Source organism: Gallus gallus, chromosome 2 (assembly GCF_016699485.2).
Source record: "Gallus gallus isolate bGalGal1 chromosome 2, bGalGal1.mat.broiler.GRCg7b, whole genome shotgun sequence".
In the NCBI taxonomy this organism is placed as follows: Eukaryota; Metazoa; Chordata; class Aves; order Galliformes; family Phasianidae; genus Gallus; species Gallus gallus.
In genome coordinates this window covers 52,046,894-52,074,581 of record NC_052533.1, presented here as the reverse complement: position 1 = coordinate 52,074,581, position 27,688 = coordinate 52,046,894, and the positions used below count along the sequence as shown (strand labels likewise).

The following is a 27,688-nucleotide window of genomic DNA, read 5'->3' as shown; positions in this document are numbered from 1 at the left end:
TCCCAGTCCAAGATTTTCATTTACCTGCCCCCCCCCCCCCCCCTTTTTTTACTAGTACAACTTTTTATCTTTACTCCTGCCGGAGCTCTATATTTAGTAGCATTCCATGCACCCGCACATAGAAATTCTTCACGTACTGTTACAAAGAAACATGAGGATAGACGAACGATAGTTGTTACCACTCACTTCTTCCGCACTCACCCCGCAACTTGTGCCGCATCTCACTCACACACACACACACACAGAGATACTGGCTCAAGTTAAAATCTTAATTCAAGTGCTTGAAAAGGATGTCACGAATATGTCAATAGTTCAAATACACGGTACCGGATATTTGCAACAGATGGCAATAACAATTATACAACTTAGGACTGCTGCTGTTATTGCTGCAAGACACCACATTATCATTTGGCCAAATCTACTGTTAACAACAACCCAAGGGAGAATTACTACTCCCTTTCCACACGTACGACTTACAGGGCCCACCTTTGTAGGAACTCCCTCCCGGGAGCTTTTCTCCTACCCCCACTGGCAACCTAACCTAACCTGTGGGCTCACTACCCAGGGGCAGCATGACGGCTATGCCTAGTGCAGGATGTCTCTTCACGACTTACGGGTTCCCCTCATTCCCAGGTTCCCCTTCTTCCCATACACATACCTGGTCCGCCAATAAATGGTCCTTGTCTATCCCTGCAGTGATCAGAAGAGGAAGGGGAGTCCTTCCAAGAAACCTCGGGGCACACCTAAGGCGTCCGCCTCCCCAGCTGGTCCTGCAACCGGACAGAGATTGTCCCATCTGGGGTGCCAAATTGACTTGCGGAATCAAACTCTATAATCACAAAGTAGTTATGAAATCAGGTATGTTTTCATCAACGCTGCGCAGAGCCGGGTGCAAGGGGGATAGCTCCTCCTAACTTGCATGCGATCAGGACAAAAACTTGGTATAGATATAGGCAGAGCTAATACATAATCAATGATTTTCCCAGAATTTGTATACATATTCATTACATTTCCGAGAACTCCTTAGCATACGGTCCCTTCCCCTCGCGCATGCGTCATGAGCAGTGGAGATCTTCTCCTGGCGGTTGTTGGATGAAGGCCTGTAGTCTTCCTCGCTGTAAACTTCTGACCCTGAGGGAGAGGTAGCCCCTGAGCCAGTTCTAACTTTCTCTGGGGACACCTTATTACCTCCTTGCCTGGAATCCTTGAACTGTTTTCCATACACTCACCTTTATCTCTTCTACCCTCTGCATTGTCCTAATTCCATCTTGTTAGTATCCCATTCTTCTAGCAGCCTCTGCATATTTGCTTCTGTAAACTATTCCTAATCCTTCTACCCTTAGTTTCTGCAGACCCCTTTTTACTGAACCCTTTCTTACTCTTCAGAAGTAGCAAAGGAAGGAAAAGAGAGAGCTACAGAGGGGATTCCATATCAGTTGCAGACACAGATCTTTTATTGTATCTTTTTCTATCTGAGGCGGAGGGAGGCAGAAGGGAGGGGAGGAGAGAAAGACTTCAATTTCCCTACGTAACAGATTAGAGTCACAGAGAGGATGTTATTGCTCCCATTCGTTGCCACTATTGGCCCCTTTCTTATTTAGTTACATCTGTATTTGATCTGAAATGTCTTGGTTATTGCCTCTAATGGTGTGTTCCTATTGTTTGCTTTTTTCCTCCTTTTCCCATTTCCATGGTTTTTTACCTGTAGAAATTTGGCTTCAACCAAACTTTTTGGAGCATGCCCTAAGAAACTCAGAGAGACTGCCTGCTGAAGGGCTTCAATACCACCTATCTCTGTATTAGGTGGATTAAACTGAGATATTCTTTTAAATTCAGGTACAAGAGGCAGGAAGAGGCACAAGAGAAATGATTGTTAAGGGTAGTCCTTTGTGGGACAAAGAACATACTTACCTTACTAATGAGTAAACAAGTTTAGCAGTAACTTGAGCCGGATGTAAACACGAGGCGTCTGGCTCTTTGTGACCAAGTTGTTGTTGCGCAGGTATAAAGGGCTGTAAGCACCTACAATAAAGGTGGTTCTTGGTTCTTTGTTCTCTTCCAGGACGGGAGTCCGTGCCTCTTTCGCCGCACCCGCAAGGGATCTCGGGGCTCTCTTGCCGCAGGCACCTGAACAGTGACTGGAAAGGCATACCAGTCTGGAGCAGGCTGAGAGAAGCGCAGGGCTGGAGAGAAGCAACAGGCCGAGAGGACCTAGAAAGAGCTGAAAAAAGCTCTATGAAAAACAGAATTGAAAAAAGCTGTGTCGAAAAGGAGAGCTGAAAGAAGCTCTAGAAAGAGATGGCTGGAAGAGGCCCTATCCTGCTAAAAGAAGCGCTAGAATGAGAGAAGTATTACCGTCCCCAACCGATTGCCCTTCGCTGGACAAAGGTAAGCGATTGCATACCACGGAGTGACCTGCGGAACAGCACTCAGACTCACAAGAGTCAGAATGTAAGGTAGTTTATTTAAGGTGTATGCACCGGCGCACGGGGGGGCTTGCACCGCCCCAGTTGCGCAACTAGTGGCTCTCAAGCAGTCATATTTATACCCCACAATATGCACACTCATAATTCCTCGAAGCAAGTAATGCTATTTCATTCTGGACAGTGGGTCGTCCTATGCTAACTAATTCCGTGAATGTCTTCTTGTTTTTCACTCCTTCTTGGACATGTGCAGTGTATAGTCAAGTCTTTTTGAATATGATTTCCTTTGTGGTGATTTGTCCGGTTTCTTATCTGGAGACTTCAGATCTGGAATTCCAGGAGCTTCCTCCTCTGCAATGTGCCATTGATAAGCGAAAGCCTTGCCCTATTTCTACCAAACTCCTCCCAAGTCCTGCCTATTCCTAGTAAACCACTCCCCAAACTCCGTCTCTGAAGTAAGGGTTCCCCCCTTTTCTTAGAAGGGGACCTCCCCTTTATCGATACTGGGAGTCCCCCTGTACATGCACAGCTCCCCCCCCCCCCTTCCTCCACAGGGACCATCCTAGGGTCTCTGCCTTCACTCAGGGGAACAAAATGACCTCTGGACTGAAAAATGTCTCAGTAAAATTGTGGGACGCATCCATTAGAGATGATGGGATGGTGTCCGGGTTGCTAAGAACCTTGAGAAAAAATTTTGAAGCCTTAAAAAGTCATACAGGCTCATCATTGGCTACCTCTGATTCATCCGAGGATGAAGGAGCCGCTGGCTTCTCGTCGGACTCGCCCGCTGTGCCATCAGCTCCTTCATTATCACCGCCGCAGGGGGTCCTTGCCACCTCCTCTCCCGAAAGTCCTGACGACCCTTTTGATCCTGGCTCGGTAGATCTTAAGGAAGAGCCGGATCTGTTTCTCCCCGAACCGCATAATATGTGGACGCTTCTTCGGAGGGAGGCTAGGAAAGCTGGAGACGCGATATGTTTAGGGCTTTCCCTTTCATTGTGGCCCCGGGACAAGAACCGCGGTGGGAGACTTTGTCGTATAGTGTCCTACCGTATGGGAATCGAAAGGGAGGGGGTTGACACAAAGTCGGGCAAAAACTTGCTGCAGCGGAGAAACCCGTTTCGGGCTGTAGATGTGAATGCCTTGACGGGAGAGGGAGATTTCTCCGCCCCAGCTCAACAGGTGCTAATTGCTGCGGAAGGATTATAGCAAGTTAACAATTCGGCAATGTGTGCTCTCGGATCTGTACGGGAGGCTGGAAAGCAAGGGCAGTCTACTGTTAGTATTAAGCAATAGCCCCAAGAACCTTATATGACATTTTTGGATAGGCTTAAGAAGTCGTTGGAAAAACAAGTTGTTAATGAGCAGGCGAGAGCTCTTGTATTTCAACAGCTAGCGATTGAAAATGCAAACACTGACTACCAAAGGGTGCTGCGTGCCCTAAAGAATCCCACTACTGAAGAATATGCGCAACAAAAGGCGCTGGAGTGGAAGCTATCGGAGCTCAGCAACTCGAAGCAAAGCTTGCAGGGCCTGAGCCTATAGCTCGTTCACCACCGCTAGAGGAGAAGGATTAAGCCTCCAAGCTTGGTGGTCGTCAGCGTGTGGGAGGGGAGCTGGGGAAAGTTGCTACTGAGATATATCCTTGTGTTTGGAGCCTCACTCATTGTTTTTGAAATACATTGCCTCATTGCCTTGTAAATGTGAAGTGAACTTCAGTAAACAGGTTCCTGATTTTAAAGCTGTTATTTTCTTTAGTAGGTAGTTTTTCTTAGAAGAGAGGGAATCCTTAATCCCTGATCATAGAATCATATTCAAAGTGAATGCTAAGTTAGAAAACATTATTTGCGGTACAATGACATGCATTCTTGTGCAGTAGATTGGCAGTGTAGGAAGCTTTCTCATATTTGGTTGTACAATCCAACTTGACTGGCTGAATGACTTCTGACGTTTAAGAATGTAATGTGCATATTTACAGCTATATATCTTACCTGCACCTGCCTGGCTTTCATAATTCTGATTATCAATATATAATTTCTGTGATTTAAATAATACAAATAATAGATTTCCATAGTGAAAACAAACAAAAAAGAAACAAAAAAGGGGAGTGCAGGTATTAACCTGTGGAACAACACTCAAACTCACAGAGAGTCAGAATGAAGGTAGTTTTGACTTGCGGAATCAAACTATACCAACAGAGTAGTTATAAAATCAGGTATGTTTAATCAACGCTGCGCAGAGCCGGGTGCAAGGGGGATAGCTCCTCCTAACTTGCATAACGTTGTGCAAAAGCTTGGTACAGATATAGGCAGAACTAATACATAATCAATGATTTTCCCGGAATTCATATAGGTATTCATTACATTTCCGAGAACTCCTTAGCATACGGTCCCTCCCCCTCGCACATGCATCATGAGCAGTGGGGGTCTCCTGGTGGTCGTTGGATGAAGGCCTGTAGTCTTCCTCGCTATAAACTTCTGACCCTGAGGGAGGGGTAGCCTCCAAACCAGTATTAACTTTCTCTGTGGACACCTTATCATCTCCTTGCCTGGTGTCCTTGAGCTATTCTTAAACCCTCATCTTTTTCTCTTCTACCCTCTGCATTGTCCTAATCCCATCTTGTTAGTATCCCATTCTTCTAGCAGCCTCTGCATATTTGCTTCTGTAAACTATTCCTAATCCTTTTACTCTTAGCTTCTGCAGACCCTTTCTTACTGAATCCTTTATTAGTTTTAAGGTGCCACACTGGTGCATGGGGCTAACACTGCTCCAACTGTGCAACTACTGGCTCTTAAGCAGATATATTTATACCACACAAAATGCGCAATCATAATTCCACAAAGTGAGAAATGCTAACTCATTCTAGGCAATGGCTCATCCTATGCTAACTAATTCTGTGAATGTCTTCTTGCTCTCTCCTCCTTCTTGGATGTGCTCTGTGTTTAGGTAGGTCTTTTTAAATATGACTTCCCTTGTAGTGCTGTTGGTCTGGTTTCCTATCTGAAAGCTTCAGACCTGGAATTCAAGGAATCTTCCACCTTGCAATGTGCCATCAATAAGCAAAAGCCTTGCCCCTTTTCTAGCAGTCTCCTCCCAAATTCTGCTCATTCCTAGTAAACCACGACTCAACCTCCGCCTCTGGAGTGAGTGTTTGTTCCACCCCTTGGCTAATTCTTTGAAATTCAAGAAAGCCCCCCCCCCCCCCCCCCAACAGGGACCATCCTGGCGTTTCTGCGTCCATTCCGTTCAGTATGACTCCTCAGGAAAGAATAGCTAAAGCATGCATGTTCTTAATTTTCTAAATCATTGGACAAGGATAATGTGGGGCCGAGGCTATGCTTGTGTCTTAACAGGAACAAGTCAGAGATGGATACCAGCATGATGGGTTTGGCCGTCCATCTCATCATCTGCTGTAACATGATCACAGCGATATCATCTGCGTTTTGGATTCTCACCAGCAAGATGGGACATGACACACTTTGCTTGTCAACTGCCTCACAAAGGAACCAGAAGTACTGGAATTGTTGGGATCAGTTAAAATGGACTATTGTTTGTCCTTTAAAGAACCAATCGTTAGTTCAGTGTGTTAATTTTAGTTTATCTGCTTATAGGAATGTTTCTGAACCGCACGCTTTTTTATTAATAGAGAAGGGGGAGACAAAAAAGTCATTACCTTGCTAATGAGTAAACAAGTTTAGCAGTAACTTGAGCTGGACGTAAACACAGGAGGTACCTGGCTCCTACAGGTGACCAAGTTGTTGTTGCACGGGTATAAAATGGTGTAAACACCTACAATAAAGGTGGTTCTTAGTTTTTTGTTCTGCACCAGTGAGGGAGTCCGTGCCTCTCTTGCCACACCCGTAAGGGATCTTAGAGCTCTATTGCCACAGTCCTTGACCTCAGTGGGTTACTAAAAGCATAGTTAAATATAATTATCTTTTTGTTGTATTTTTTTTTCCTCTCTTCTTTCCATATTCCAGGCTTAATTAAGATGATGCAAAGTTTTGGTGAGTAATGTCTTGGCTTACATGAGGAGCTATTGATTTAGTTCCATCAGTTAAGAACAATAGTTGCTGTGAATATATGAGCTTACCTCCTATTTTTTGAGATAATAATTATTTTATTCCATTCTGAAGTCTTTGCATGAAATGCACATATTTTGTCATATCCTTTTATGTTTCTCTTTTTTCCCCTATCCTTATTACTTGCTTTAAATAGCAAATATATTTTATTGTCCTCATTGCAAAAGAAATCCTCCCTTTTTTTTTTTCTTTTGGCTCTTCTATAAGATCAGTCACCCTGGCAGGATGACATACGATAGCAGTGAAAGTGCAAGGCATTTTTTTACAAGCCACTTTTGTGCTGTTTTGAATCTTCTTCCAAGCTCTTTAACGATGCAAAGAAAATATTATTATATATGGAGATTCTTGGAATATTCTGAGCATGCTGTTGGTGTTGAACAAGTGACTTTCCTTCCACACAGCATGTGGAGTTTCAGGGCCAGGTTCCCATTCCTCTAGGTACTTATCAGATCAATGTAAATATGAGGAAAGCAAATAATTACATGGTTTTTAGTAGTTTCTCAGAATTAGGTGCTGTATGACTGAGATGAGAAACCAGCTCACACTGTCTACCTCATCTAACAAATGTTTCCAGTAGCACCAACATAAGAGAGTGGAAAGCCAGCAGGTAGAGAAGTGGAAGCACTGATATCACTGGCAGATCCCTGGCACTGCTCTGCTTGTGAAGGCTTTGCTTTCCATCCAGTTTCTGCTACATTTTAAATTTGTTTAGTATAAAGCAAGTCTCAATGTTCTTAATAGAAGTTGTTGAGAAATGAGAATCTGCCTGTACAAGCTTAGTGAGTATGCTCTAGGGAAATCAAACGTTTGTGATTTCTATTGAAATTCCTCATTGAACCCTGAAGACTTTTTAAGCAGGAAGAACAATTACTTCATGCAGCAAATATGTTTCCATGTGCCTTGCTCTTTCTCCCCTCATTCCCTTTCTTAGTTACTATATGATCATATTTTCATGCTGCTTTAAATGTGTTTTAACTGTATTTTACTACTAGTGGTAGAGTAAGGAAACTATATAGTTTTTCGTGCCAGATCTGTATTTCTTGCACAACTGGTGCAGCTCATTTGAATTGCTACAACTCAGGAGCCCGTTTTGCTGCTGGAAGTACCTGTTTAACACCACAGGAAAGTACCTAACTTCTGACATGTGTTCATTCCAGTAACCAACATAGGTTTACACAGGGTATGCCGTCTAGCATAGTTTCTGTTTTTCTAATCAGTTCAAAAGGCATTTCATTTTATAGACCAACTATGTCATGCCACTTCCCATGGAGTTCATATTTTAACGCTATAGGGCTCAGCATGATGAATGCTATGATTTTCCTTCTGTAATACTGGAAGAAGGAAGATGTCGTTCTCACTGCGTTGACCTCAGAGTTGCCAATATGGGCCTAGGAGGGAGAGCAATACTGGAAAAGTTCCTTCAGATGGTCTAAGTTATGCATGTTGTGACTACTACTGCCCTGAGGAGGCAGTCTAACCATTTTTGTCTGGTAAACAAGTTGGTAGGCGGAGCAAGGTCATTAGTAGCTACTGATTTTGTGAAGGTAATGGAACAGTAAAAGTGGTGTTGGATGCAATTGTACAAGAGGTAAAACGAGAAACTCTTCCTCTCCCCTCCCATCCTCAGCCAAATTTGTGCATTTCTGGGTTGGTCTCTGTACTGTAATTGCTGCAATTACCCTGTTTTGATGTGTCCAAAATGATCAGAAGCATTCAGCTATGAAAGTATTCATCCCCTGGCTTCAGGCGTGAGTCACTGTATCTGCTGTATGCCTGTCAGTCGCACCTTTCTTCAGAGCTTACCTGCCAATAATGGTCATCTCAGTGGAAGGCATGAGTCATTTCCAGAGCTTGTGAACTACTGAGCCCAATCCAAATACTTAGAAAACAGCATTGTGGAAAAATTACATATTAATAGAAAACCCTGCAACTGTATTAGTTTTAATGCATCTGTGCTTTATTATAATAGGATGCGATTATATGTGTGTTCTGTAGTGCCTTTAGCATCTCACAGAAAAAGGATTCTTTATAAAATTCTGTGTATATTTGATGTCTCTAAAGCCCTAGCTTCATTTTTGGTGATTTGCTACCTTCTGGAAGACTCTTTCACAATGAAGAATCATACAAGGATGTTTATTTTAGATTCTTTCTGACTGGACTTTCAGCTGAGCTCCTCCTTCCTGCTCACTGCTTTATGTGATCTTGGGCTGAAGTCTCTGGGAGTCTTTAAGTCTGATTTAAACAAAACCTGGATTTTAGCATCACACTCTTCCATGTGCTTCTGCAAAACATTGAACCATTTGACATATAACCTCTGAATCTTGTCCATTGTTTTAGCTGCTCAAAGGGCTTTTTATTTGCAGAGCCCAGCATATGAGTTCCCTGTTCTTTAATTCAGGCTGTTCTTGAAAAGTGATAAAAACAGACTGAAATAACAAAGCTACTTCCCCTGTTTTACTTCTAGAGCTGAGAAACAGCTTATCAAATGTCAGCCAGATGTTATGCACCAAACTTTATTTTGGATAATGAGCCCATGACACTGCTGATAACTAGACTCTGGAAAAAAAAAAAAAGATGTCAGGGGAAGTAGAATTAGGAACAATCATTGCAATTGGGGAGCAGCTTTGCTTTGTTAGTAATGAGTGAAAAAAAAATTAGATCTCTAATACTAGAAAACTGGTTATATAATTTGTCCTCTCTTTGAACAGAATGAAGGTTAGGATTAGATATGCTAGCTGTCCCGTACCCTGGTTGCCTTGTGGAGCCTTTTATGTTGGCCATGTGATGTGTGCTAGAACATCATATTTCTGTTTTAGCAGATGAGTGGAAATGACATCACTAAAGCATGTTGGAAAAAAAAAATCTTTCTAGATAGTACTTTTTAAGCTGCTGTCACAACAAGCATTTAAAAGAGATAGGACAGCTGTGCTTTTCTTCTTTGTGATTTTTGCCCAGGAACGTAATCTTTCTCAGTGACAAATGAGGGAAGCACTTAATTACACTTCTGAGAAAGGCAGCATAGACAAGCGATTAGTCTTCTACATTGTATGTTTGCATGTATGTGTGAGAACACTTTGGGTGAAAAAAAATTGTTTTCAGTTTCCCTGGTTATTTATTATGCATATGTACTTGCCTAACTGAACTCAGAGGTTATCAGTTTCAACAGAGCAATCATTAGAGGATACTGGATTTTTTTTTTTCCAATAACTTTCCCAGTGGCTGGAAGTTATTAACGTTTTTTAGTGGAAGAAAGTCAAAGTCAAAGCAGAGGAACAAAATCAGTGAGCTAACAGGTAAAAGACTGCAATTGCTAGTTCTTAATATGCTGTTAACACTATTCACGAGAAGCATGCTGACAGTTTCTCTGGCTCATTCAAAGTAGTTTTGTGATACATGTGGTGGCCAGAAAAGGTCAAAAGAAATGTAAAATTAAAGACCTTTTTATTCTAGCAAATAACAGTCCAGGAAGCTAGATTACAACTGGAATATCTAGGAATATCTTAGTAAGACGGATACATATTTTTTAACTGCCACATCTAGCTTTGCTGCTAGACTTGTCAGAGGAAGACATTAGACCTATCTTTTGAATATGCTTTAATAGAAAGTCTGCTATCCTATGGTTTGGACCACAGTAATTGTTCAGGTGAAACTGCAGTTGAGTGTGTGTGCCCAAAAGGCTTTGGTTGTCTGTGCCAATGTTGAATTCAGCCCAATGGAACAATTTTTGTCACAGCAAGGACTTAAGGGCTAGCATGTTTTCCAAGTTATACATCCTGCTTTAACTGTCACATTCCTATCAGTTTCAATGGATGTTTAGCAATTGAAGCTAACGCTTCTTGAATTGAAATTCTGTTCCTGAGTGTCGTGTTAGATTTACAGTTTACTACATGTAGTATCAAAAGGTTATATCCAGGGCATGATGTCCACTTGTAATCATCCACAAATACAGACACTGGGATTTCTTCGTGGCTGCAATAACATTACCATGGGATGTTAATTTTTGGGGCAACTCGTGTAAGTTCCATAGATAGTCACTGGAACAGGATGCTAGATCAGTAGATTTAGTAGTTAGTGGAATTAAGCCTAGCTGGTGACCCGTAACAAGTGGTGTCCCCCAGGGGTCGGTACTGGGACCCATCTTGTTTAATATCTTTATTGATGATTGAGTGTACTCTTAGTAAGTTTGCAGATGACAAGTTGGGAAGTAGTGTTGATTTGTCTGAGGGTAGGGAGGCCATTCAGAGGGATCTGGATAGGCTAGATTGCTGGGCTGAGGTGAATGGGATGAGGTTCAACAAGATCAAATGCTGGGTCAGGTACTGTGGCCACAATAACCCCATGCAGCACTATAGTCTTGGGGCTGAGTGGCCCAGTAGAAAGAGTTTTCAAACTTTCAGAAACCTGCCCTGGAGAAGACTAGGGTTAGAAAATTAAGCTTCAAGTTTCTTGGTCATCTCCTGTCCTCTTTAATCCTGTCATGTCATTCCTGAGCCTCTCCTGGGAGCTGTTTGGTACTGCAGTCCCTTCCTCTTTCCTTGTGCTTCAGCTTTGCACTGCCTGAAAACTCAGTGCATTTCTTGTCTGTCTAGTTTTGGCAGTTTCCCTTCTGTGTGGAATTACAGTTAAAATGCATTCAGGAGAAGATCATTTCTGTTTGAATTCAAAGAGAAAACAAACCTAAAATATATGATTTCACATAACTTCCACTCTCCTTTGATTTTTGAACAAATGAAAGTTTTTTTTACTATAGGGGGAAAGTCAGAGGGAAGAAAAAATGAAATCTTTCCATTGCAGATGAAAATATTTTGCGCTGCTTATTCAGAAGTGACATAGGAAAACAGAAACTGAGTACCAAGGCCACTGAAAATGTTTAAACTTTCACTGCCGGAAGGTCACTCTGTAAGACAAACATGTGCTGCCCCATTAGGTCATTCTGCAGGATTCCTTTCCTCTAATTTTGCTTTAGAACATCTTTGACTTCTGTTAAATTTGCATCATAAGGGTCAAGCAGACATTCATCTCCTATGTGTTGTGTAACTTGATTTCCTGATTTCTGGACTGGGCGAAGTATTTCTAGATGAAAACACATTCTTTTTACATCCTAAAATAGGGGCTGAATTGCTGTCTGGATATGTGGAAAGAGCTTTTCCACAAGATAGTGGAAATTATATGTCACCTGGAACAAAATATAAACTTCATTTGGAAGTGTCTAAAAAAACCCCTTAGTGTTAAAGCAGAGAACTAAGAAACAGAATTAAGGCTCCAAAGAGTAAAGGGGGGGAATGATGTTGTGCTTATCTCCCTCCACAATTCTAAGTAAATGCCATTTTGCACAAATCCTGCCACTTTGGCTGCCTGGATCTGACAGTGTTGAGGTTGTCATCCCTCTCAGCCTTCTTTAATCCTTCCAGCTACATCTGCTGGTGTATATAACTCTCCAGTGTAACATTAGGCATGTACATGTGGAAAATATGTTCTAAATCTCTGCTGGGGAAGTAGCAGTACCCAGAAGTTAAAGGAAAAAGACTTTTGCTTTAGATACATCTAATCAAAGCCCTTCAAAGCACCCAAAAGAAACATTATTCAGTATTCAGCTTACCTAAGCGTGGGCAAGTTTCCATAGATCTATCCTGAACTCCACTGTGGATAGTCTTTGGACCTGGAAAGTAGTATGTGTGACATGTTCAACTGTAAAAGCAGCGGATGAGGAAAGGATGAGGAACATAATACTTGGTTCTCTTCATAGCAGATGTGAGGGAAGATATTTGTGTTTAAATTTACCAGTGAGAATAAAGAAATATTGCTGAGATTCTGTGAAGTTTCTGCCTGGGACTTGAAAAGGTGATGTTCTCTGGTAGACAGAAGACAGAAAGGTCAGTAAAATCTAAAGGAATTAAATTGTCTTCGGCTGGGATGAACTAAAGCTTACAGTGTGGGTTCATGTCTGCTTGATGCACTCCAGAGGAGCCAAATTGAGCATATTCCTTAGCTAGCATAGTGTGGCATTTTACTGCACAGACCAATGGCGATCTTGCATTTATCACTAGTTTGCCCAAGGGTAAAGTTCGTACTGTCTCAGGACCTGTCAATATGTGTGTGTTTATGCATAGGACCCCTGTCAGGCAGCATAACAATTCCAGGACAGATTCCAACAGTTTCTTTCTGAGTTAAACTGTTACATAGTTGGACTTTTCCTTCTTGTTGCTTCCGTCAGTAGCCTAGTTGAATGAACTGTTGTGTAACTAAGAAAATCCTTTCTTCAGGCAGAAAAGCATTTATTATTATCTCTGACTTAACAATATTGCCTCAGTCACTTTTAGGAGGTCTTGAGAAATCAGGCTGGAATTTCTAAATATTTGTTGGATGATGAGTGAAGACCAGTGAGGTTAATGAGGAAAAACACTTGCTGCACCAGAAATAGCTGAGGACCTAAAGGTTAAATATCCACTGGCTGTAGAAGACCAAGAACAAACTCCCAACAGTTAGGCCACCTTTCTAAGACTATCATGCAAAACAAGCAGCTTTCACAGCAGGGCTTCTTAGGCTGTATTCTTCACTGGACCATGGCTGTGGTTCTGAGAGGCTTTTGACATAGGAACTAAAATGCACTGGACTGTTTGCCATGACACTTTTATAGTCCAGTTATAGGTGGCTTGCTGATATGGGTTAATTTGTCATTTTTATTAGATGTCCCCCCATTCTGACAGTTTAAGATTTTTCTCTGAAATTACTGGTCAGACAATACTGCTCCTTACACTGTAACTCCAGATAAGAGTTAATATATATGGAATGTTCCAGCAAATATATTCTCAATTTTCTCCTAACTATTCAAGTTTGAAGGATCTGCCATAGAGAATGAGCAGCGTGCAGTGTCTGGTCAAGGTACTGGACTGAACACCTTGGTCAGGAGTAAGATTGCAAAGCATCATTTAATCTTCCCAATTGCCAAAACACTTTGAGACTTGCATATAAAATACTTCTGTTGCAGCCAGTTTCCATGTATTTACATATTGGTGTCATCTCTGCTACAGATGGCAGAAGGTCTTATAAATTGACACAGTTTAGTACATAAAACAGTATAAAAGGTACTTTGTGGCTTCATGTCATTTAAAATTTGATCTACAAATGGAAGCTTTGGATTTCATTGTTTCTATGAATATTAAAAATCTTGATAATATCACTGAGTTAATTTTAGATTCTATGTCATTAATATTCTATGTTGGAGCATTTGAGAAAGAGCTGAACGCTTAGAAACATGATGAGAGTAACTACATTAAGATTTTACTCCCAAACAAAATATTAGTCAGCATTTGCATGCTACAGATAAATTACAGCCAGCACCAATCTGACTTTGCAGATTTAGAGCAAACCTCCAAGTGACACAAGTGCATTGCCTCCGAGGAGACTGCTGGAGCTGATGCAGCACTTTGAACATGTCATCTGCTGTCAGGCTGTTGTGTGCTGCATTGCCATCTGGCTCAGCCCAGGAATAGGCACAGAGGGAGCTGAGGGTTGTGCAAAGCCAGGAGGGAGCCCCAGAATGTTGTGTCCCCCATTCCTTAAAAGCACTTCCTTTTGAAATGAGTCAGCAAAATCAATGTGGGAGAGAGCATGAGTGAGAACACTTATCAGAGGAGGTTTGTAAAGATGAGCTGCATGAAAAGAAAACGGATATTAATAGCTTCTTGACTTCGAAAGATGCACAGCCTGACCACGTACAAGACTTTGATTAACACCTGCCATGATATTAATAATTTTTTTCCTGTTATGCAGTATAAATTTTACTTTGATCTATGAATTTGGTTTAATGTCTCTATTATTTGATTATCTAAGGCTAAATTGATTACCCTATAGCATTACAGTGTCATCAGTACCCCAGTACAGAGTTGGTGGCACTCTGTGTTTTACAAATAGCTAGGCAGATCAGATTGGCTTGTGCTTTTCCTCCAAAGATACCTTGAATTTTCAGACACTTCTACTCGTTTCTGTAGTATCTCTCTGTCTGATTTAGCTTCACTAGCACTAATACTACCTCTAGTAGACTGCTAACACCTGGTCTTTTTCATTTTGGTGATGAATTTTCTATTTAGCAAGGCTGCACAGATGCTGTGTCAGCCTCTGAAGGTAGTAGTCCTTCAGTCTGCCTCATGCTGAAACAGACTTTTCAGGTACAATTTCTTTCCAAACTAGAATCGGGTACAACCCAAAGAGCTCCAACTTTATTGTCTTAAGTCTATGTTACTCTAATCATAGCTAGCAATATATTTTACCATGTGCTGGCAGTTCTCTTAAAAATGCTAGAAAAGCTCCATTCATAAGCTTGTCATCCAAAGTTTATTCTAAAAGTAAAAAAAAAAAAAAAAAAAAAAAAAAAGTTTCCAGATGCTTTCCTGAAATGAGTCACCAGCTTTGATTAAAAATAAATAAATTGTTGAAACAATTGAAGAAAATCTGACTTGTGGCTAATTCATGTCATGATGTTTTTTCTCTCTTCCAAGCACTAGCAGAAAGTGCACAACTAGGTGTTTATATTGGCACTACAGCCTTGGAAAGGCCTGTGAGCTGAAGATTGCTGGGGTGAGCTGGCACAGCTGGGCTTGCCAAAGAGTGCAGGTCATCAGCTGGGCCTGATGGACCAAAGGGATGCCTGACTTCAGCCTCCACTGCCTGAAGTGAAGGTACCAGGCTGCAAAACATCCTATCCTGCCTTTAGCCTGTGCTGATGTTCACCTTCATTTTTAAAAAAAGGAAAAATGGTGTGCTTTTATGTTCATTCTGGGCATTTCTGGTTCCCACTGAACTGACAAAATATGAACAAGAAAAGGCTTTCCAAAAATATGTATTTTTCCTTGTACTGGCTACCTCAGCTTACCTGAGAGCAATAGGCTCAATGCTCAGTAACAAGATACATTTCTTAAGAAGACGCAAGGACCTACTGGCACTTTTAAAAGTGTTTTCCACAAAGGTCTCTGTTTTATGCATTAGTTAAGTTGCGCATAAAATGTGCAAAAATGGGATAAAATCTGTGAACAGCCTCTCTCAGTTTCTCATAAAGCTGGATACCTTCTCAGTCAGAGAGATACCTTAGCATGACTGAAGAAGGGAAAAACTTCTTCTCTTTCCCTTTCTCCCCCTCCTTCCCTAGCCCACTCCCTCTGCTTACTGTGTTCTCCAACCTACTTTAGTCGCTTCTTGTGGAAGAAAAAGGCAAAGTTTTTCACCTATGGATTTTGCTGAAAGTAAAATGAAAGACAATTATCTAAAGAGCAGTCATATGATATATGAATCACAAACTGTGCAGAACAGCCTGAATTTGTAGCAGCTGTGGAGCCAGGAGATTTCATTGTCTGGGAGGGGAAGAGCAGAGGATGGCAGCTCCCTTAGGGAATCTGTGTTTCCAGTTCGGCCATGCAACAAAGCTGGTGGCCAAACTGCAGCAGAGTAGGAGAGGGTGGGTAAGGAGCAGATTCACGATCATAGAGGTAGACTAGAAAAGTTAATCTTCTTATTCTGTTTTGCAGAATAATATTTAAGAGCTAGCATGGTGATATGACTAACCTATTTTCCTATTATTTTTATGTAGGTTGTGGCTTAGCATTGTAGCTTTAGAAAGTTGTGTGTGTTTATGTGGATAAGAACCGTCTCAAGAAACATTTTATGTGCAAACGGCTGTGATTTCATGCTGCACTTGGAGGCAGAGCAGCAACCCAAAGCAGACAAGTTTCCATAACCCAGTACAAATCTCTTGCATAGGAATATAAGTCTCTCTTCAGTGATCAAGCAGATTTGTATTAGCCAGTGATAATTTAAGAATGGTATATATTTTTAGGTCATCCAGTATTCATAAACTGCAAAATATACAATGTTTAAAGCTCTCTTTAATAGGAGGCCTTGCCTGTAAATGCCATGCTTTTACAAATGCTTGTCATTTGTAAGTTGGGTCCCAACAAACTGAGTTGCTAGTGTCTCTAGCCTCACTTGTCAGGGGAAAACAGAGAATTTCCCTGAATTTGATTCAATTAGTGATCCAAAAACATCACTCGTGTTCTTTACTCTTCCTTCTTTCTTCACCTTTCTGAAAGCAAGACGAGCCAAAAGACCTTCTAGACATCCTGTAGTACTGTTATTGCCTGTAGGAAGCTCAGCAAGCCTCAACACCACCCATACACTGGATAAATGTTGGAGACTTGGTAACTGTTGACAAATATTATTTTGAGCCCGTGAAGTCCCCATTAATGCTCTAATTTTTGGAGGCCCCTGCACCCAAGGCTGCAGCTGATACTGAGGGCAGATGTATTCACAACCAACTTTGTCCTTGGAAAGGCAGGAATGGTTGTTATGGCTGTAGGTGGAGAACTGACATGACTGTGATCAGATACTACAGACTGTGGCTGAGATGACTGACTGTGTTTGATGGAGGGGATGGGAACAGAAGCACCTTCGGCTTACGTATTTCCAGCCAGACAGCACCCATATTGTTTCTACAAGGCTGGCAAAAAGAGAAGTGGAAGGAAAGACTTTGCATCTAAAAAGCTCTTCCGATGGAGCTGGATATATGTGTTCACAAGGAAGGCCATCCTCCAAAAACATTCTTCCTTACAGTGGGTACCACAGATTCTCTGAAAGGAAAAGGCCTGGCTCCTAGTAACTGGTTGTTTTTTAAGATGATGGCAGTTTCAAGGGTGTTTTCCACAATGGAGCTTGTTTTGTACATTAAATTGCATACAGACTTGCAGCAGTTTAATAAAATTCATGAGTTGTCCTTCTACATTTTCCTACAACCAAAATTCCCAGAGACAAATTGTCTAAATTTTTTGCTTGGACACACAGCTCGCATCTGACATAGCGACACCCCTTAAAGACTGAGGAACATAATACTTGGTTCTCTTCATAGCAGATGTGAGGGAAGATATTTGTGTTTAAATTTACTAGTGAGAGGAAAGAAATATTCATGAGATCACATGAAAGGAAGACATGGAGACCCCTCTGAAAAAAACTGCAAGTCAGAGATTGAATTTGAACTGTCTTAAAGCTCTCTGTAACTGTACTGAACAGTAGAAATGTCTCAAAGACTTATTTTAACTTTGGTACAGTTCCTGATAAGGTAGCATACAGCATGCCATACTCAAAAGTTTTCTCCCGAGTCAGCTTTTACAGAGGAAAATAGTTACTTCTATTTTTTTTTTTTTTTTCTCAGAGAAGCTCAGATGGAAGAAATGAGATTTTGGCAAGCCTGTATAAAAGGGTGGAGTGTCATAAAGTGAGAGACACTAAAATGGAAAAACTGACTCCCTTTGAAATGATGCCATTATCATTTGGATGTGATCTAACTCAGTAAATTCCTGATGTTTTCATAATCCTGGGAATTGTTAGATTTGTCATTATGAGAGAGAAGCTCTGAAAAACCCAGAAAGTAAACATAAGCAAATTGCAACTTTGTTTTTTAAATTCTGTCTTATGTTTGAGGGGGGGAAATAAAGTTACCCAAAAGGTTTCTCGGCTTTCTGTTCTGGAAAAAGGAATCCTTTGGTGGGTCTTATTTTTCTAAAACATCAGCTAAGATAAGAACAATTAGTACAGTCTGGATTTATACAGACCACAAATTATAGCCCTCCCACTTCTGATCATTGCTGCCTTTGTCACCAGAACTGTGTGGACATGTAAGAAAAAAATTGCAATGCCTTTCTATGCATTATCCACAAGGAGATATGTTTTTCCTTGCAGTGAAAGTGGATAGAAGCCATTTGTAGTGAAAATGGCTATGAGGCATGCCACCCCACTTCAAAACTCAAAACAATATAAAAGATGTTGGGCCAAGAGTCTATGGAGGAATCCTTTATTACTTGATATCTAATCATTTTTCATTATTTTAAGATACAGTAAAATTCCAATCTTCAGAGCAGAAGAATCTTGTAATTAAAAAGCTTTGAAATGGGATAGAAATGAGAAACCAGGGAGCACAAGCATTTCAGAGCAAAACCCCTAATAAATAGCATATTGGGAACCGATAAACTCGTTAGCCCAAGACTTTACTGGGATGTGACTGTGCTCCAAGTATTCTCATAACATGTTTTTAATGGTCCAGTTGAACTATTATGGTTGGAGATGGGGCAGAATGGAGTGACAAGTTCTAGTTTTGGCCAATAGATCCTGACCAACCCAGGAGAAAATCCAGTTTCTCCTTGTTTTTTAATTAACACTTCAGATTCAGCTATGTGAATTTTGATCTGTGAAGTAAAAGAACCAGCTGTGGTTCTTATTCTTAGTACATACACGTACTGTCAACAATTTCTGTTGCTACAGCACTCCCATTCTGTTGTGTTTTTTTTTTGTTTTTGTTTTTGTTTTTTGTTTTATCAGTATCTGTCTCCATAAATCATAGGCCAGACTAATCTGAGAATTTCCAGCAGTAGTTGCTAATCCACGCTATTATGCAAAACACAGAAACAGCTATAAACAATACCGTGGAAGGAATTACTGCAAACAACATGAGGTTACGTGCAAGAAAACAATACTGATTGGATTTCTATCAACATTCCCCTATATAATCTATATATTTGCATCTTATTTACATACAATATATAAATGATATAAAAAATAGAAGCTAACTGTCATGGTATTATCTCTAGATCTATCTGTGTCTGTGACAGGGGGACAGCATGCCCACAGGTCCACCAGCCCAAAAAAAGGGGGGTGAGGGGTAAGGGAACAAAGAGGGAAAGAAAACAAACAAACAAACAGTGGCAAGGATCTGAGGCGGAAAGTTAATTTACTAATTATAATAGCAGAAATACAAGTTAATTGAGATTGAAGTTATAAACCAAATAAATGAGAGACAGAGTGTCCAAAACTGAAGGCTCTACTTTAATGCTGAAGGTGAGACAGCTAGGGAGCACACACCACACAGACAAGCAGTAAAAGAAAGGGACAATCTCATGACTCGTGAGAAGTTTTATCTTTCCCTTTAAACAGCAAATGGAAATGGATCAGAGGAAGTCTTCTGGGATATGTAGTTCTTTTCTGAGAAGCAGGTTCCCAGAAACAGAGAGTCTACAGAATTGAAGCATTAACTCTTTAACTCCTTCTAGTTCACTACGTGATGTTATGATATTTAATACTGATAACAAAAAGTCATAAAACCATGACACTAACATTCACTTATAATCTTACTGAGTCACAGAGGATATGGCTGATGCTGTAGAGAAAAGAACTGACTTGCTCTCTGACACTGAAAAATATAAAAGAGGATATGATTTTCTGCTTATAAACTGAGACCTCTTGAATGGTAGATAATATCCTCCTTGGGGGCTCTAGAAGTACTGCTGCCATTGTGACATGGGCTTGCAACCTAATGAGCTTTGCTTATTAGTAATAAACTTTGTTACCAGTAGGTTGAGTTGTCCCATAGTGTCTCACTGTCTTCTGAAATTTACAGTTCATTAAACATCTTGCCGCTGTTGAAGACTCAGATATATCAAAAGCAAATCTCTGAAAACCCACACATAATAAAATTGTTGCACATGTCCAGTATTTTGAAGTCTACTGTTGTCCTTTTCCTAGAACCTGAAGTATTCTACAGTAACTAGATGTGGCCTTTGTGGTTGCTTTGTAGCTGTGGTATTGATATAAGTCGGTTTGCTTAGCAATAGGGATTAGTATATTAATTAGTATATTAAGAACCAATATTCCAGGTATTTATATAGACCGGGGAAAGATCTCCTCAAGAGCAGCCCTATGGAGTCTGACTTGGGGGTCCTGGTGGATAAGAAGCTGGGCATGAGCCAGCAGTATGCGCTTGCAGCCCAGAAGGCCAATTATACCCTGGGCTGCATTAAAAGAGGAGTGGCCAGCAGGGAGAGAGAGGTGATTGTCCCCCTCTCCTCAGCTCTTGTGAGGCCCCACCTGGAATACTGCGTCCAGGCCTGGGGCCCCCAGCACAAGAAAGACACAGAACTCTTGGAGCAGGTCCAGAGGAGGGCCACTAAGATGATCAGAGGGCTGGAGCACCTCTCCTGTGAGGAAAAGTTGAGGGAACTGGGCTTGTTTAGCTTGGAAAAGAGAAGGCTCCAGGGAGACCTCACAGTGACCTTCCAGAACCTGAAGGGAGCATATTAACAGGAGAGGGAATGACTGTTTATATGGGTGGATAGTGATAGAACAAAGGGGAATGGTTTTAAACTAAGACAGGGGAGATTTAGGTTAGATATTAGGAGGAAGTTTTTCACTCAGAGGGTGGTAACGCACAGGAACATGTTGCCCAAGGAGGTTGTGGATGCCTCATTCCTGGAGGCATTCAAGGGAAGGATGTGGCTCTGGGCAGCCTGGTCTAGTGGTTGGTGACCCTGCCCATGGCAGACAGGTTGAAACTAGATGACCTTTGAAGTCCTTTTCCACCCAGGCCATTCTATGATTCTATTTGTATTAGTTTAGTAAAAGGAATCTGTAAGTGATAGTTCTAAAACTTTCAATTTCAGCTTTAGTGGGTAAATAGTTTTGTTTTTCCTCAATAATTTTGTACTGGGGACATAATGGAATACTTCTATCTTCCGCCTCAATGATTTTGCCTCACAAGAAATACTGGAGTCACAATAGAGTACTTTTTATCTTTTGCCTCAAAACATGTAAGGACATTTTCCTTAAGTTCCACATACACTGTTTTTAAAAAGTGGCTCACTGTGGCCTAATAAGCAGTGGAAGTCTTCCAAACTGGTGAAAAGTGAATGAAAGTGAGTCAAAGGCTGACGGTGAAAAAAGGGGAAGAAGTGGGTAGGTACTCAACCACCCTAGATATACCACTGAGCATGCCCAAAGGGACATTAGCATATATCTATGAGTCCTTGAAAAAGAATGAATATGTATGCCAATGTACTGCATATGTATGTCTTAACTGTAGAAAAGTAGAACCTGACCTCTGAGAGGGTGCACTTGCTTGTCAAGTCACCTGGTGTGCATCCTGAGGAATAAAGGAATTGCCACATTCAAGCACCACACTGGAGTTAGAGAGTTTTCTTCCTAAATTTCAGAGGACAGTATTAGTTGGAAGACAGATATGCTTGTAAGGAAGCACGGTTTAGATACAATGAGAAGAGATGTGATTGCCATTTCTGTGCCAGATGAGAGAACCATGCTGTCTCACCTGGCCATGTATGAGCAAACAGTTTCTGGTGCCTATGAAGCTCTGGTGTGCCAACCTGACGTGCTGTGGAGGCTGATGTGCTGGCAGTGGTGGTGGCAGCTCTCTGCAAACTCTTTGCCATGCAGAAATGATTGCAGCATAGGGGCAAATGAGTGTACACAATAAAGATGTTAGTATAGTACACAAAAAATTAAAGCTGCGCTTTATTTAAATTATTAATTACATTATAAATTTATTAATTAAAGCACATCACTGGTAATTCAAGAACTGAGAAAAATCAGAAACTGAGAAAAATCATAGTCTCAGACATTTTACTCCAGAATGGTTACAGATAATGAGAACATGGGAGAGGTATGTGTCTCTCTTTCTATCAGCTACCATTTCCAGTTGTCTTCATATTTTAAAAGCTATTCACAAGTGAGATGTTGGGGTTCAAGACAACGTTCAGAATAGAGGCTGAAAAACAAGTTTGATGTGGTGTGAAAGAAGACACTGAGAACAAAAGCTGTCTCCAGGAGGCAAGAGCAAAAGTCAGTGGGTGTGTAAATCCTCACCAGATGACGACCCTGACTGGAGAAGAAATGCATGAATACAAGCAACTTGTGGCTCTGCTTGGATAAGCACTTGCACGAGTAGTTAGTGTCTAGATGTGAAGGAGATCTGTTAAGTGTCCTGTTGACATGTAGGGGAATGGAAAGTCACAAGAGAGAACTTGGAGATGTATATAAGGGATATTAGAACCCGCAATAAAGGATTGGGATCGTTCATGCATCAGAATCCGTGCCTCAGATGCTGCGGTGAGATGCTATAAATAGACCAAAATGAGCAGTTTACCAGGCACAGGTATATGGCCTGTGCTGTGCTCTGAGATACTGAGCCATGGATCTTTTCCATCTTGGGGCCTTATTATTCAAGATGTGAATTTCCTGCTTTTCTCATAATCTCTGTCCCTGGATTGATAATCTCACCCATTCTGTCCTCTTCTTCAGTCATCCACTGTCCCACATCTGTAATTGACTCCCACTCCTTTGATCTAGTGCCCCTTCTAGTAAACATCTTTATATCCTTATCTACTTCATTTTGTGTTTGTTTGTTTGATTGATTGATAGCTTGTACAACTTCTGATTTTTTTTTTTTTTGGCTTTACTTACACTTTTCTAAATGAAATGAAGCAGATGACAGCACTGTGCTCTTTTTGTTTGTTTGCTCCGCCTCCAGCCAAGAGTGATATTCGGAGTGACACAGAGTATATGGATCAGGATCAAGAGGTTCTGCATAATAATGATTACTTCAAGAACAGAGCTGGTAAGAGGTTCTCGAGGCAAGGACTGCCTATGATCATTTGAAACCTTAAAAAAAATGGGCTCTTGCTTCCTGTATATTTTACGATGCATTTGTCAGATCACAGCACATAACTGGCTGGGCTGGCTGCTGGTATACTTGAAGTGAAACTCTTAAGTGATGCTTTTAACCTATAAAGCCTTTTAAGTTTCTGTGGCCTGTGATACTGTAGTTGATCACACTGCCCAAACTGTTGATAGCAGAGGTGACTGAGCTTCACATTTCTCAATACATATTAAGTGCATGGGAAGACTGTTCTCAACTTTTTGAGTGTCCTTCCCTCCTTAGGCAACCTGATGCTGGATTTGTAATCTCAAGGGAATTCTTAAACATTCTGTGATGACTTTGATCTATAAGAGGATTTACTGGGATTTATAATAGAAAAACATTAGCTTGCCCCTGCTTCCCTGAACATTACATTGGTAGGCTACATACCAATCTTTGTGGAAGACCAGAAACTGAAAGAGCAGCACTGAAAAACTGAGTAACAGAACAACTGTTTTGAAAACTCAGTTATTTTTCTAATGAGGGATATGAGATACTAATTTTAGAAGTACAAAGAATTATGGCTGGGCAGCTGAAAACCAGGAAGAAAAAATAAGCCAACAGAAAAGCACTGACATAGAAGAACAACTTGCAAAATGTATCTAGTTTAAATCTAGTTCCTGTAAACTGGTTATTTCAGTAGTGATTTGGCATCTGATGAATTAGGAGAACTCACTTGACTAACATCCTGAGCCAAGTCACTGGCAGGAGAGAGAAATCAGACAAGCCTTTCTACCACTATAGAGTGACTCTGTGCAGAAATGGTATTTGAAATGCATGAAGTTTTATTTGGCTAAGATGCACAGATGTGCCTTGACAACTGCACAGACTTCATCAAGGTGGGTATCTACAGATGTACAGAATTTCAGAGGTAATGCTCACATTAGAATAAACCCAGTATGTTATTTTTTGGTAAACAGCTAAAAGAAAATGCTCTAGCGAGTAGATGTCAAATGTTAAGTACTTGAGATCAGGGAGCTAGGCACAGCAACATGTGAAGCAGGTTGTACAGTGATTACAAAGAGAGTTACAAATCTTCTCTCCACCACATTTTCAAAAGTCTATTATAAATGTCCTAAAGAATAGATTTTCCTCTGAGGTATTGCTAATTTTAAAATAGCATCTTCCTGTTTGGCCAAACAGCTTTCTGTCCTATCTGCTAACTCACTTGATGGGAAATGTGTTTCTTCTTCTACTTGTTGTCAGCAGCTCTCTTGCAAATCACTCATGACCAAAAGCTAACCAGCTCCATTTGGCAAAATCAGTGACAGTTCTTCTGAAGCTACTGCTTGGTCTGCAGCACCCTGTGACAGGTGGCCAGACAGAAGGACTTGGCTCTTGAATGTCAGTTGAGATTGCTGGCAGCAAGAAGATAGAGAGCTGCTCACAAACTTTGTTGTCTCAGAAATATAGAATCCCAGAACTTATTTGAACAACCACTTTGCAACACCGTGGCTTTATTGCTGATGGCCTCCATTTCCAAGTTTGGTGCTTTGGTTTTCTTTCTGTTTAAGGCATATAGGGAATGTGCGTGCACTGCCAAGAACTAGGAAGACTCAAAATACGGCTAGGCAGAGCCCAAATCATGAGCATCCATGCATAATCTCCAAATGTAAAAATGATGTACTAGACAGTGTGCATGAAATAACAGATCTCCTGCCAGGGCTGTCAGTGTGGTTCCAATTCTGTCAATGTCTTCAGAAACCAGAGCCATCACAAATGCCCCATTAGTCAAGGGTTATCTGGTCCCACAGCTGTCACTGTTAGTGCCCTGTCCTCGGCTCCATCTACAAAGGCTTCACTTGCCAGCAGTATTTTAAAGAGAAGTGGCCGGTGGGGTGGCAAGACCATCTGCTTAGTTTCAAAGGACCAAGTCTGGGCCAGAAAGCAATGACAAGCATGTTAAAAGGAAGATGCAACACAGGGGCATTTTGCAAGCCCTTTAAGAGTGAATGGACCAAACTGTGCTTATAGCTAAACTGAAATTGATTGTGAATAGCTTTATCTTCACTGATGGTACTCTGAGGTTATGCTCACTGGAAAGGTAACTACAACAATCTGTACTCACACTGAAGATATCCTTTTTTACATTTCAACATTAAGTTACACAAAACTTGCACAGCAAAAATCAAATGTACAAACTTAAATTATATAGCCATGGAAGTTGAAACTTAAATTTTCAAAACTGGGTGTCAAAACTCATGATCATAAAACAGAAGATAGACTTTCAAAAACACTTAGCCACTCACTGAAATCAGTGGGTGAGCTTAGTGCTTTTGTTCCTTCACATATGTGCTTCTGATTTATGTACTGAAAGAAATGTCCTCATTTGATGACACTTGTAAGTCAAACCCGATAGCTCATACCCCTCTTGAAGCTCTGGAAAACCTGGAATAACAATGCAAACTGCCAACTACTAACTTCATACTGAAGTTAGACTTTCCTCACGAGTGTTGTTCTCACAACAAAAAGAAGAAAACTGTACTTTAGTGAGTACTTGTTTTTGCTATATATTTACTTTTTGTTTCTTTTGGAAGGGCTTTCTTTTGAAAAACCTAAACATAGTACTCTTTTTTTTTTTTTTGTCCCAAAAAACATGCTTAGAACTGAAAATTAGCTTTTAAAAGCACTTAATTTTAAAACCTCCAAAATAAAGCAATTCCAGCGTTAATGATTTTTTTTTTTTCATAAACTTCTGTGATGAACTCTTTTCCACAGGTATGTGCCTAATCTCTACAAAAGACAACGTTAGTGCACTTCTATGCTGCACCCTAGCGTGCTGGTAAGTATTTCTGCTACCCTATATGAAATACACGGTCAGATTATTTTACATATCCTTCTTGGTTTAGATTGCTTTTGTAATCCTGAACTGAAGACATTAGACATGACTTTGTTTTGAGGTGCTATAAATTTTGATGTAATCACGTAGCACTGTAGGACTGTTGTTTGAATTCCATCAGGAAAAAAAATGTCTTGTTTTGAAAGAAAGGCTTGTTTAAAATCACAGATCTCATATGAGAAGCCAGATAATAAAGCCAAAAAAGGGAACAAAAACAATTCTTACATAGCAGACCTCTGAGCTTTGAATTGCCTGATATATGACCTGTCAGAAATCCAAAGTTCACCATGTGCAGAGAAATGTTTTGCAAAATCCCTAAGTTAGGGCTTTCTTGGCAGGGTGCATTTCCTGAGCAGCATTTTAAATAATTTCATTGCTTACTATTGTAAAAAGCTTCCAAAATGGTGCCTTTCTATAGCAAAATTAGGAATGCCACATTAGGCTCTATTTTCAGCATTTTGGTTGTGCTAATGTAATCACTACTTCTTTGCCGTTTTGAGAGCTAATAAGATATATGTCCTTTTGGTTTAATTGTGGTGCATAAACATTCAAAACATTTTTGTGCGTCAAAATTATTAAGTAATTAGGAAGTAGAATATAGCATCTGAAACTGTCAGTGGTGCCCTGGAAGAAGCATTGCTAGAGACATGTCACCAGTACATCAGGAGAGCTTGTTATTCAGTACAGTGGGCTAGTGTGAGTGGTAACTGACTAACGTTAATGTGAGAAATAGCTATAGGTTTTAGTGCTTTATGTCCAGACACCTAATAGAGGGTTTTTTGTTGTTGTTGTTGTTGTTTTTCTTTTTGTGGTGCTTTCTAAACTGCTCGTGGTCTTTCCACTGGATCAAGAAAATTTATGTGTTCTTGTTCTTCATTAGTTGCAAATCAGGTGCAAAGAGCCAGGAATACTGCTGTTAGAGAGTATAAGTTAGATCGGTGCACAAGCCTAGTGGTTTACTTTTGTCTGTAGCATCATGCAAATTCTTTAGTATGCTGTAGGGTTGGAAGTGATGTCATGAGCAGTATCTTCATGGTTTACTGCCAGCTATTCCCCCTAGAACTACATCAAACTTTATCTGAAAAGTAGTTAGACCTGTAGTAGTAAAACACTCCTTCCAGTGGTGTGAGAGTTTTACATCCTCTCTGCTCATCTGGTTAGAAACCTCCTTATTTCCCAGCTGAGATGCACTTATGGCTTGTTAATCTGAATTGAACATCTAGGGGAAATCCAGTTCACTGTATATTCAACATCCGAGATGGACTGTAACTGCACTAACAGAACTGGCAAGGAGCTCTGTTCAATGAATGAATGCATTTGGAGGCCTTGCAATTGTGAAAGAACTATTTCTCCATAATATCAAAACTTAAGTCTGTAGGCCCCAGTGAACAGTGAGAGTAGGAAAGATTCTGGTCTTCTATGCCAAACATAAAACTTCCAAACATCTTTTGCCTCCTGAACTCAAGTAACAATAGGCTTAGTTTTCTCAGCTTTAGCTCTGTTCGTTGAAAAGAACTGGTTCCCAGGGGGAGATCTAAAGCTAAGTAAAACAAGCTGTAGGCAATTACTGCTTTCTGAAACACAGGAGGAGTTGGGCCAGTAGAAATTGTAGGGTTATATACTTGATAAGATTTTCAGAGCAGCATTGAAGGGCAAATCTCAGAGTCCTATTTCATCCGTACATCTTCAAGTCACATTTTAACCCGAAATAGACTTAATAATTTGTCTGGGAACTACTGTTGCTTCTTCAATCTATTACAAAAAAAGAATTTAAAACAACACTCTCATTTTGTCATAACTTTACTGGTTGCCAGAGGGCTTC

General features: G+C 40.7%; 2 protein-coding genes across 7 annotated transcripts in view; one reads left to right on the top strand and one right to left on the bottom strand.

The window, feature by feature from the left end:
* LOC124417784 overlaps positions 1–2,786 on the bottom strand; it is a 48,034-nt gene extending 45,248 nt beyond the window's left edge. For 2 of the 3 annotated variants that reach the window (XR_006937212.1, XM_046933691.1), the window contains exons 1-3: positions 2,356–2,439; positions 1,912–2,211; positions 659–770 (exon numbers count right to left, since the gene is read on the bottom strand). Coding sequence is in view for 2 of the 3 variants with exons in the window: in XM_046933691.1 (XP_046789647.1) it covers positions 659–770; positions 1,912–2,211; positions 2,356–2,402 (459 nt within the window). In the remaining variant the exon portion in view is untranslated. Of the gene's footprint in view, positions 1–658; positions 771–1,911; positions 2,212–2,355 lie in introns of all 3 variants that reach the window. The other variant, XM_046933684.1, reaches the window with a different exon arrangement.
* EGFR (epidermal growth factor receptor) overlaps positions 1,972–27,688 on the top strand; it is a 257,106-nt gene continuing 231,389 nt past the window's right edge. For 2 of the 4 annotated variants that reach the window (XM_046919476.1, XM_046919483.1), the window contains exons 1-3: positions 1,972–2,388; positions 22,860–22,946; positions 25,746–25,809. In XM_046919476.1, the coding sequence (XP_046775432.1) occupies positions 25,789–25,809 (21 nt within the window). In that variant the 5' untranslated portion in view covers positions 1,972–2,388; positions 22,860–22,946; positions 25,746–25,788. The remainder of the gene's footprint in view (positions 2,389–22,859; positions 22,947–25,745; positions 25,810–27,688) is intronic. The other 2 variants (XM_046919477.1, XM_046919485.1) reach the window with 2 other exon arrangements.